This window comes from Humulus lupulus, chromosome 7 (genome assembly GCF_963169125.1).
Source record: "Humulus lupulus chromosome 7, drHumLupu1.1, whole genome shotgun sequence".
Classification (NCBI taxonomy): domain Eukaryota; kingdom Viridiplantae; phylum Streptophyta; class Magnoliopsida; order Rosales; family Cannabaceae; genus Humulus; species Humulus lupulus.
In genome coordinates, this window is record NC_084799.1 from 129071907 (window position 1) to 129084582 (window position 12676).

General features: G+C 31.2%; 1 protein-coding gene across 1 annotated transcript; it reads right to left on the bottom strand.

Annotated features, from left to right (window-relative positions):
• Positions 1 to 211: 211 nt before the first annotated feature.
• LOC133788624 (probable E3 ubiquitin-protein ligase ARI8) lies at positions 212 to 12380 on the bottom strand. Its single transcript, XM_062226182.1, has 15 exons — positions 11906 to 12380; positions 10119 to 10243; positions 9794 to 9899; positions 9544 to 9634; positions 8221 to 8393; positions 7560 to 7664; positions 5698 to 5786; positions 4858 to 4965; positions 4395 to 4485; positions 4213 to 4302; positions 2574 to 2621; positions 1689 to 1760; positions 1503 to 1602; positions 1295 to 1421; positions 212 to 1053 (listed from the first exon to the last, which is right to left on the bottom strand). The coding sequence occupies exons 1-15, from the start codon at positions 12098 to 12100 to the stop codon at positions 789 to 791; spliced, it is 1785 nt and encodes a 594-aa protein (XP_062082166.1). The 5' UTR covers positions 12101 to 12380; the 3' UTR covers positions 212 to 788.
• Positions 12381 to 12676: the final 296 nt, after the last annotated feature.

Below are 12676 nucleotides of genomic sequence, written 5' to 3' on the forward strand. Positions count from 1 at the left end.
AACCTAGCAGTCCAAATCTCGCATTCACCAGTGTAGATTATAGATAGATTATAGAGAATGATACAACTTGTTCGCTAAATATGTGAATTCTAAATTTCTACACATAATGGGGGGGAAAAATCAATATCATTTTTATTTTATTATCAAGAATTCAAAAGAATTATAAAATTGAATAATAGGGAATTCCAAAAAAAAAAAAAAAACCTGCCCAATCACTAAAATATGCTTGTATAAATACTACATATATAATAAATATAAATATTTAACTGTGACTGATAACAAGTACAATTCAGCAAGCTGAGCTTAATGGGGAAATGCCAGAAACCCTCCAACTCAAATTACCAGCAGAGCAATAATGAAATATATAGTACATATTTATTTCATTAATGCAGAGGTCAATTCAGTTTGTTGCCCCCAAATTGTTCTTCCACACCTGCTTGAATGCCTCAAACTTTGCTACAGTTTAAAAGTAACTAAAATAATAAACAAGAAAAATACAGGTGAATATGCATTTGCATGGGAACTAGACAGCCACGATACGTTGAACAAGCAACACTATATACAATAGCTCATATATCAGTAACAGACAGACAATATAGTTTTATAATTCCTTTTCCTTGTAACCTTCTTATCCCCCCACACAATGCTTTGCCTTCACAATTCCAAAGAAGGGCGAGAACAGGATCTCCTCTCAAACAACCCTCTAGGGTAGTTCTCCACCACAATTATCAAGCATTGACAGAAAGCTCAGGCTCCCCTAGCCTGACGATTTGCAAAGGAAAAGAGACTTACCGGCGTTGCTGGCACATCTGACAGACAGGAGCTGATCTGACATTGGCAAAGGTGCAATGGTCACAAGACCAGTGGCCTGTATCGTCAATGTTTCTGTTCGACTTAGATGTCGTGGCCTTGCTTTTCCCGGCTTTCCCCTTACTACTTGTACCTCCCAAGCTCTTTGTGTTTGCTGTCCTGCTACAGGCACCATGCGAGTCCACATCGGATAGGCCATTCTCTAGAGCTCGAACTAAATTTTCAAAGTAGTTTCGGGTAACGCTGTTGTTGTCAAAACAAAATAAGTAGACAATATGAAAAGTTGTGTTATCTCCTTCATATATGACAATTTCAATTATAAGGACTGAGTATAATCTGACCCATCAAGGACTACAATAAAGCATATGTGCTTAAAGATCTAACTGAATTAAAACGAGACCATAACCAAGTGAAGTATCCTCAATGAAACTGGACCTTCTGATTCAGAGAAAAAAGCCAAGTAAATTTTTGGTTTGGCAACTACCTGGTCAGTCCAGCAAGTTTTGTGCGAAACTCATTGAAGTCTTTTGATTGGCCCTCTGCATTAAGGTAAACATGTAGCTCCTTTTCTGCACATTGATGAAGTCTTTCCAACCCAGACTCTGCCTCACCTGCACAAAAAGCCAAAGTTAAAACTTAAAAGAGGGCAATACAAAGATAAGTTTAGAATCAAGCTCAATAATACTACTAACCTTGCAAGTACTCAAAGAACTGTCTCTTGGCATGTTCATGCTCTGGTAAATAATATCCATAAGCATATGTCCATTTCAAAACACGCCTGCACTCAACGATCTGAAAAAAAAAATAGTAAGGAAAACATTATTTCATTTCTTCGAGTGAAGAAACTGTACCTTGAAATAAAAGTTAAATTATCTTACCTGAAGCCAGGCCTCTGTTATGAACTTTAGCTGTGACTCAGGTTGGCACTGTATGTCACTCAGCTTCTCAAGCTAAAAATTGAATAAATTGTAAAACTTAGATAAGTAACAATAGGAACAGTCTCAGCCAAGTAAATGTAGAACAGGAAAACAAAAAAAAAAATCTGCCTCCCTCCAATCACAGGAATAACACACGGTTTATATATTGAAGATAAATATTGCTTGAGCAAAACAAAAGCAGAAATATCTTATAAATTAGGATAGTTACAACTGAAGAGAACTTATTTGTTGGCAGCAAAGTATTTTTTTTTTTTAAGTGATAAGTAGGCATGAACAGTTAACATACAAAAAGCTAATGTTATAAACAAAATAGGAAAGAGTCGAAATACTGTTCTCTTGGGATATACTTTGCTCAAAAAATAATAAGGCATACTTCTGCAGTGCTATTTCCTTTTCTATTCGAAAAAAAGAACTAAAGATCTAATTCAAGATTGGTGAACCAAAAGAACAACCACTTGAGGGGCATGTCCCACATTTTTATACATTAATAAGAACATGTGCCTTTGCTAATTAGCAATTGATTGAGTTAAAACTCCATGAATCCTAAAAGAAAGTCGTGCATGGTCAAAACTATCAGCCTCTCAAAAATATACAATAAGCATGAGAGAGAGGGGGGTTAAAAAAACCAATAATAATAATATCCACCTATTAATTTAAGTACTCTACAATTTGATCATGAAACTAACAATATATCACTTACATCATAAATATGTATATATATCACATGAAGAAATCTACAATTTGATAGCACATATCACACTAGATCATCACTAAACTAATAATTGGTTCAGAAAAGAGAAAAAAAAAAGTAATAATAATGCTTACATGCACGCTCTGCATTTGCTGTAAGTCTGCAAGTGCTTTTTGCCTAGACTGCAATTAGAATGAAAAATAAGAAATCAGACTCCACCATTACGTATATAATAAAAGAGCAAGAATCCACAGTTCCTTGACAATCTAGCAAGGGTCAAAACAACAAAGAATAACAAACACCACATTCTATTTGTTAAAACCTCACTACAAAGACGAATCAAAGTCAAACTAGCTGATAGGAATTAATTGACTTGTTATAAGAAACGGCTGGTATAAAATACTAAAAAAGGAAATAGCCACAATATATATACCCTTACCAAGTGTTGTATTTTGTTGACCCACTCTGTCTGTAAATGATGTTAGTGGAGTCTGAACTGTATATTAAATAATATCCAGAAACCTATAGTAATTCTGTGACATTTTCATGTCTTGAAATACAAAACTCATGAATTCCTAATTTTCACAACTCACTTTTTGGACCTTGAGTTTGAAAAGAGTCGTCAAGGCAAATGTATGTACCAATTATTGTCACAATTCAAAACTTATGAATTCATAAATGGGTTGATGATGTCTAAATACTAGATGCTTATGATATTCTAGATTACTATGTGGATATGGGTTTATTTGCTATTTCAATTCACTTTAAGTTTGATTTGTAAAATTCAAATTTTGTTTAATTTTGATTTCATTCAGTAAGAACTGCATATTTGACCAGGCCTAATTATATGGACAGGCTATTGGAATTAGTGATAAGAATACATCACTCTCTTATCTTCTTACTCTTCTATTTCTATTTCTAACGCATTCTTCATTGGCCTTCCTTCACTCCTTTTATCTTTTCCCTATATTCCAATCACTAAACTGATCCTACAATTTCTTTTTTAAATTGGTAAATTATTAGCTGAAGTAAAAATTATTATTTTCTACAAAGTAATAAAAGTAAAACATTCCTGCATGAAACATTAGATATAAAGAAGCACCTAAGTAAACACGCAGAACATACATTCAACAAAACATTCCAAAGGTAATTGCAGCTATTACTACAAAGGGATATATCTATTAAATGAACGGGGAATGAAGCGCTTCTGTCAAAAGATAATAAGGTCAAAGTAGAAAGTGGGCTTGAATTTTTTTTATTTTCTTTTGGTGGGATTGGATTGGATAATATTTATCATTTGATTTTGTTGTGAAATTGGAGAGTGATTTTGTTGTAAAATTAGAGAGACTATTAAAAAAAATAATTAATCCTCCTAACATGGGATAGCTTAATCTAATTGCAAAACTTGAGAGATAATTTTATCCTATCCAATCCCTCATTTTTATGTATTGCAGGGTAAGAAAAAAAAAGTTAACAACTTTGCATCCAACTTATTTTCTCCTAATTCTATGTTTATCTCTTCTATTTTTTAATCCAATCCCACTTTCCAAAGGTAAACTAAGGGTACTATTTTAAGGTACATTGTTTCACTCTTTTTTTCCCTTAAAATCAACATTGTCCATGCAGAAAAAAAAAGGAATGCTTCGCATATTGAGTGATCAATTTCTGCTATAAATCATAACAGAAGAATCATCAAAGTAAAAAGGAAAAAAGACTAAATTGAAACGTCAACAACTGAAAGAATATTAGCACATTTGGCGAACTGGTACATACCGATTGGTTAGTTGCCCATCTTTCGTAATAATGAGTATACCTCTCTAGCGAGTTCTTGGCCATCTCTCTTCTTTTCTCAGCTTCATCATACTGTAAAATTGACTCACTTAAATATAGCACCAAAAGTCTAGGGAAACATGTCTCAAGTGACAAATAAACATTTAAGCTGTATTGATATATACCACTCCCTCTTGCTTTGCTGTTTCGTAACGATTGCATGCATAAAAACCACCAGTCCTCTCACCATGGTCCGACCAAGCACCAAGGCAGAGCCTAGAAGCATTAATAAATTCATTAGGATTAAGCAACCACAAGTAAACTTCTTCTTGAAAGGAATTAGTAAGAGAAAAGAAATGGGCCAAAAAAACAAAAGAAAAGAAAGAGATGATACAAATAGAAAATATAATGGGCTTCAGTCATCCATGATAAACAATGTTCTGAACAAAAGATCTCTATTCCTCTAGAACCAGTAATTCAATGATTCACATGACAAAAGGCATTCACATATACAAATGACATTAACTAAGAACAAAAGAGTAATGCAACAAAACACCCCTTCCTAGAATTACAAAATGCAAAAAGTTAATTAGCAAACCTGTAATTCCAATTAAACTGAGTTCTATTTACAGTTGCAAAGAATCTTACCAACAAAACTCAAATTTACAAGGTGGAGTGCAAGTAATATGCATACACCCTTGGTTTTTCTCAATCGGCCGTTTGCACTTTGGACAGGGTTTAGAATTAGCCAATATCCTGAAAATCACCAAAGATGTATAAATTAGAACACAGCATTTTGTACCCAGAGAAGTCTTAATAAAGCATCTTGTAAAGACAGTGAGCCAAGCCATTCATAGATCCTAACTAGACCTAGACATCTTGTATTCATGTCATGATTTGAACCAGCAGTTAAAATTACATTCTCCCTCAAAATAGCCCTGATTTCTGAAATAAGTGATTCATCGCCATAGTCATAATACAAGAAATCCAAGTAGAGGGAAATATGAGAAAACTCACTTCAGAGTAGCCATGACACGACTGAGGAAATCACAATTGGAGAAGAAAAAGAAAAATTAAAGGGGAGAGAGGGGGGGGATAGAAGACCAATGCTGCACGATATGATTCAAATCTATGTTATAAATACCAGCTACAGAGAATAAATGCTTTTTTTATGACTTCTGATTTCACACTCAATCAACCAACCAACTTAGCACCAAAACTTTAACACCTTCAAAACAACTGTATCTTAATGACAAGGTCCCAAATTATCAGTAGCCTAGGGTTTAATGCAAATGGAGAAGCATAACAACAAACAATTAGCAGAAGGATTCTTTGATGTTTGATACTAGGCTATTCATTCAATAGACATCCTATTGCTCGACAGCATCACTAATGTTGTCCACCATCTTTAGAAAAATAGGAAAATTACAATGCAACATAGATTAAAGAGTAAGACCAGACATAATAATTAAAAATCCTGTCCCGTACCAATTCATATTTTCAGATTCAGCACTATTCTTCAAAATCCATTTGGCAACAGTGCCACAATCAACTGGACGGTGAGCTTCCTCAGTGCACTGCAAAGTCAAATTGTAAGATCAGGGTCAGACATTTTTCTTTTCTTTTCTTTTTTTTAAAAAAAAAGGTACTTCTAGGTACCCAAGAGGAATTAAACATGTGATTGAACCAAGCCCCAATTGAGTATTAGGACTGAAAAAAACGACCATAACAATAAGTTCCATAAATTTGAGAAAGTATCCTTTTAGGACATAAACAGTGAGCTAAACAAAATACATCATATCTATGGGACACAATCCACGTATATATATATTGGCACATGTTAAGTTGGAAATTTTTTTGATAATAATTATTAGTTCCTGTAATTTGAAAATTAATATAAAATGGCGTATTGTTATTTGTGAATACTCATTTGGTACTTGTAATTTGTTGACTAAATTTGAGTCAAAGTACTATTTTATACTGGTTTTTAAATTAGAGAGTCCCTGATGATTATTATTGAAAATATTAGGATACCAAAGTTGTATTTTGTTAAAATATAGTATCAAATAAGTATATTCCCTATTTTATTTAATATTGTAAACATAAAAATTGAATATTAATCAAAGAAATTAAATATGTATATGATATACAATTTTTAAATTCAAATTGAAATTCTTTTGTATTTCTTTTTTTTTATTAAAAAATGTAGTGCCACATATGGATCATTTGATAAAACAAAAATAATAAAGATTTCAAAGTTATTATTTTTTGTAGAGTTGTATTTTGAAAAAAGATAATAGTAAATATTTTTGTTGTTTGATATAAGAAGTGATGGGTTAAAGATTGTACAGCTTTCTATTAGTTTTTTTTTAAATAATAGAAAAATTATTATTATACTTTTGTTTTCAAAAATTTGCATCTTAAATAAAGAGAATAGAATATAAAATACATTATTTTATAAATTTAATGAGAATAAAAATAATTTATTTTTGCAATATTAAAACATTGACAAATAATTAAATTATAATTTAGTTATAATAGATAATATTACATATAAATATGTATTATATTTAATCAATCATACATATTTAAATACACATTATATATTAAGTGATAATTTGCATTTTAGATAAAGAGAATATAAAATAAAATAGATTATTTTATAAATTTTACTATTGATATTACATATAAATATGTATTATGTTTAATCAACAAAAATAATAAAATTTTCAAAGTTATTATTTTGTAAAGTTATATTTTGAAAAATGATAATACTAAATAATTTTATTGTTTTCAAAATATAAGAAGTGATTAATTAAAATTGTAGAAATTTATATTACTATTAAAAAAATTATAGAAAAATATTAAATATACTTTTATTTTCAAAAATTTCCATTTTAGATAAAGAGAATAGAAAATAAAATAGATTAAACATAGATTATTAATAAAAAGAGATAATTAAGAGATAATTTTATAAGTTTAATTATTGAAAATAAAAATAATGTTTTTTTTATAACATATATAAAAAAGTTACATATTTAGATAAATATTATATATTAAGTGATATATTTAATTATAATATATTTAGATAAATAGATTTAATATTATAATATTATACATTCATCATTTAATATATATTTTAAATATAGTTAATCAATCATATATACATATTTGGATACACATTTTATTTAATTATAATTATAATTTTGTTAATATTAGCCAAAATAACTTTACCAATGAATAGTAACCATCTTGATATATGTTATAGATCGATAGATTATAGATAGATAGATATGTTATAGATTATAGATAGATATATATTTATATAAACATAGAGCGAGAGAGATTACATTCCAGCAAAAACTGTAGGAGCACCGACAAGTAACATCATAACTTCCACTACCAACCACAAAATCTACAGCATAATCGCAACCTGGAGCTGGACACCATTTGGTCTGCAAAAGTAACCCACAAAAATATAACTTCATATATAATCAACAAACCATAGCCTTTGTTATTTTGGAGAAAATATGAAACAACACTGACTTATAGCATAATTGCGAATAAATGATGTCTCAACAAGAATAATCATCATGTATGTTAAGCAAAAGTAAAGGAAACAAAAAACAATCAACTTGTGTTGAACTTAAAAAATACAAAATATTGAAGTGAAAAAAAGAGAGAAACTGAAGGCTAGGCCAAGAAAATCTACATAAAGAAAATACTAACAAAAAAAAATACATAGAACTTTTAGTCAGATAAATAAGCAATTTTTCTGTATAAAAAAGTCTTGACATATAAAGCTTCAGTGGGAGTTGCAACTCAATTCTACATTTTCATGCATACAATCAACTAAAAAGAAACCATCACTTGGTCACACTCTATATCTTAATTTAAGCATGTTCATCGTCATAAAACCCACTGGAACATGTTTCCAGAGCTGCATTTCTAATTATTGTACAAGAGGGGGGTTTTCCTCAATTCATCAAAGTCCAAAGTTAAATTAATTACCTTCCTATTGTCTTCAACATAAGATCTAATAAAGTAACGACAATATTTCTCCCTGTCTTCATCAGAAGATAAGCCATTAATCATATCTTGACCAACAGCAGCAGCACAAGATGGATCAGGGCATCGCAACATCAAACATCCAGGACCATCATTAATGGCTGTACTAATATAACCTAAAAGAAGGGGTGGGATGAGATGGAAATGTCATATCACAAGAGAAATTTCAAATATAAAAAATAAATAAAATAAAATCGAAACAGAAACCCAGATTGTTAGATATGAAGTGAGCAGTAATGAATTAAACAGACCACTTAGTAGAAAACAAAAGAAAATAGACCAGGAACAGGTACAGGTACAGGTACAAAATAACCAGATCTTAATTAACTACAGCTTCATAATAGGTGGTCAGCACTATCCAATGTTTTTTTAAAAAAAAAATCAATTTTCATTTCACAGTTACTGTTCCGCTCTACTAGAACTTTTTATTTTTTTTTCGTTCTTTCTTTCTGAATTGTATAATATTTTTATAAGAAACTCAACATTCCTACCAATTGTTTGTAGCTAACTGTTAGCATGAATATTAAGTGCACAGACAACCTAGTTAGAGGTTAAAACCTTAAGGGAATCATTGATTTTCCAAGGCAAACAGGCAAATTTGGTTTCTTTGTGGAGAAACTTACTATGCAACAACAAAACAGAGCTAAGCCAGTCTTCCATGATAAATGTCCCAAATGAGATAAAATTAAATATTAGGTTGAAACTACAAAAAAAACTTTAAAACAAGTGACATGGTAGGACTCCAACCATCGGATAAAGAATAGTCACCAAAGTTGCATCTTCAGCCATGAATTATAAAATTCTAAAATTCTTATAATAAATCTTGACAAATTTATAATAAGATTGATCAGAAATTAAGCTTAGAACCCGTAAGTTCAACTGAAAAAATTACTGTTACCAACAATAAGAAGTAAAGTTTCACTCAAGAAACGAACTAGATTCAAATGTAAATAACACATTCTGAAGCAGACCTGTCTGGCGGCACTAAGAAGTAAAGTTTAAATCTGGTAAGGTCAACTAAAATTTTTTTATTTTTTTTTTGAAAAAGAGACAAAGGTCACATGTCCATGAGTGACCTCCTCCCAAATCTTCACAAATTTATAATAAGATTGGGATGAGAGTCAACTAAAAATATTACTTTTACCAACATTAAGAAGTAAGGTTTCACTCAAGAAATGAACCAGATTCAACTATGGTGATGCAGGTAGAATTTTCCTTTATAAGGGCAATCTAGATATAATGTAAATAATACATTCTGAAGCAAACCTGTCCAGCACAAACTACAGAAAGGATGACCACAAGCAGCAGAATGAATCTTATCACGAGGATGGGCTTCAAAACAAATCCCACAAGTCAACTGTCAAAAATTAACGAGCAATTAAAACCTTGTAATCCAGTTTGAGAGTGCACAAAGTCGATGTTTGAGAGTGCACAAAGTCAATAATAAGACATCGCATAACCAGCTTTCCAAAAAAAAAATGCTACTTATCCAACAAACTCAACGTGACAGGCTTACTTCTTTGGCATTAGGATATTCAATAGCTGGTCTCTCCAGAAAGCCAACAGCCCTGCGAACCTTGTCCTCATTTGCAAACCACTCATCATGTACTTTACTAACACTCCTGTTAATAAAATAAATAACAGCTTACTTAGACCAAGCACACACACCAATTCATCATAATAACCTCAACCCTATCAAATAAGAATGGAAAATACAAGCTCGGACTTTAAACAAATATAACTGAAAAATAAATAAAATATTTCATGTTTAGCTGTGTTTATAGATCTAGAATCCATATATATATACATAAAAAAAAAGAAAAAAGACCACATAAATTTACCAATTATAGTAGCGGAGCAGTATGCTAGCTGCACCCTTCGGAATAGAAAGCACAGTAGATATCCTCATGATATCTTCCTCCTGACGTTGACAAATATCTTCTTCATTCAAAACTGTATAGTTTTGCTGTGACAAGACAACATAAAATTACATCAGCTATGGCCACTACTAAATATTTAGACAGAAAAGTAGTAACAATTTGTTGGCATCATAATGCCAATACACTTCACCATTCTGAAGTAAACATTTGGCCAGAAGCCAATATGTCATTCCATTTTTAAAGTTGCTAACTTGCTACCATAAACAACTGAACTAGAATTGAACACTTCAACATAATATTCTTATCCTCGACACCATGCTTACAGTTAAAAATGCTTTATAATTGCTAAAGACCTACTCCTATTTCCCTCCAATAACACCTACCTAAAAGCATATATTATTAAACCAGTTCAACAAACATCATACCATGTACAACTTTTGAGAACATACGCCCATTCATCCACTTAGCTTTATACAACAGCTACATGTAAATGTTTAAACATATATCTGTTTTGTCCCATAACAGACAATAAATAAAAAGTTAACAACATTAGTCCCACTTTAATTTCTAAACTTAAAAATGTGTTACTTTTGCCTTCAAAACAAAGCACTATTTCCTTTCACAAGTTATCCAAACAGGAATACCTTAAAGATTTTTTTTATGAGATAGAGAGGATACATTTTCTAATGCACTGCCAAACTAAGCAAATCTGACAGTGACAGTAGCTCATCGTTTCAATATGCACTACTGAGCTATTTTTTTTTTTGTGTGTGGCGGGGGAATACCCCAGAAATTTCCAAACTTTCTTAGCAACCCCAAGTTTGATATTGAGACTCTCTGCTTAACCTACAATATTTGAAGATCATGAAACTATAGCAAAATCTATGAAGGTGCCCAGGAGCAAACCACAAACTTGACCGGTTGAGCTACCCCTCTTGGGTGACTACTTCGCTAAGTGAAGAGAGTCAAGTTCTCTACTCGCCAAATAGTGCCATAAAATCAATCCAAGTATTGTGATACGAACGAAGCAGCCAACCAACACAAACATCAAGCTCAATAATTACTACCACGAACAAGAGTAAATTAAATTTCTATATAAATTAAAATTTTCCGAATACAGTTGAAACATACTTTTCCAAGAATTAGGCAGAAAATCTAATTTAAACAAAAAAACACGTTATAATTAAAATTAAAAGGAACCAATTTGATTCAGAATAAGAAGCACCCAACCAACACAAAAATAAAAAATCAAGCTGAACAATTGCTACCACAAACAAGAGAAAATTAAATTTCCAGAACAATTTTATATAGATTAGAATTTTCCCAATGCAGCTGAAACATCCTTCTCCAATAATAAGGTAGAAAATCAAATTACAAAAAAAAACGTAATAATTAAAATTAAAAGGACGCAATTTGCAAATTCATCCATTCTTCTGAATGAATACCCTTTGCCTAAGAGTACACAGGTAAATTTATACCATGATATTGATGTTACCCATAATAACTAACAAAAACATGGACAAATTAAGATAAAATAACGTATTTAATAGCCGATACAGGCAATACAACACATCAAAATCGACCTAGCACCTATGCAATTATTCATGGGCAACACTTCCTAGTTCATTCCAACCAGGACCAATAAGAAATAAATTACTATAATCGGAAAGAAAAAAAATACGCAGAACAAAAAACGATCATAAAAAAAACCTTTTGTGAAATTAAAGCTAAAAAAAGGAATTATCCACCTGATATCGATTAGTGATAACATCATCCGAATCATCAGAATCGTTATCGATAAACTCGTAATCGCCGATGTCGGCGTCGTCGCTGTCCATAGCGGCGGCGGCATCATCGTCTCCACCACTATAGAAATGGTCGTCATTGTCGTCGTCCTCATCATCGTTGGCATCGTGCATGTCGAAGTCATCCTCCGATTCCATCTCAATAATTCTCTGGTAGGATTTTCCAAAACCAATAGCAAAAATCAAAAACCCTAAAATCGAGAAAATTTATCGGAATTCGATCAGGAATTTTCTAGCCTGAGAAAAAGTATAGGGTACAGATTTTAGATATATGTGTATTTATACAATTATAAATATATAGAGAGAGAGAGAGAGAGGAGAAGACGAAGAAGAAGAAAAGGTGATCTCGGTGTTGAGTTGGGGTTTGGGTTTGGTTGATATAATAAGGAAACGAGGGATTCTGAAGAAAAAAAAAAGTTGGCTTTTTCAGGAGAGAGGAAACGAGACATAAATACTAATATTTATTTATATATATATATATTTTGAGAAAGACATAATACTACTATTATATCTTTAAATTTTTTAGTTATCACTATTTTTTTCTCTTTTCATGTTCCATTAACAGATTATTTTCCTCAATAATAATAATAAAAAAACAGATTTTCCTCCAAAAAAAAATAAAACAGATTTTTGCAATTTTAAGTAAACTTTTTTTTGTTGCTTAAAATCAAGATTTTTTTTCGATTGAAGCATCATTCATTTTTGTTGCCATTT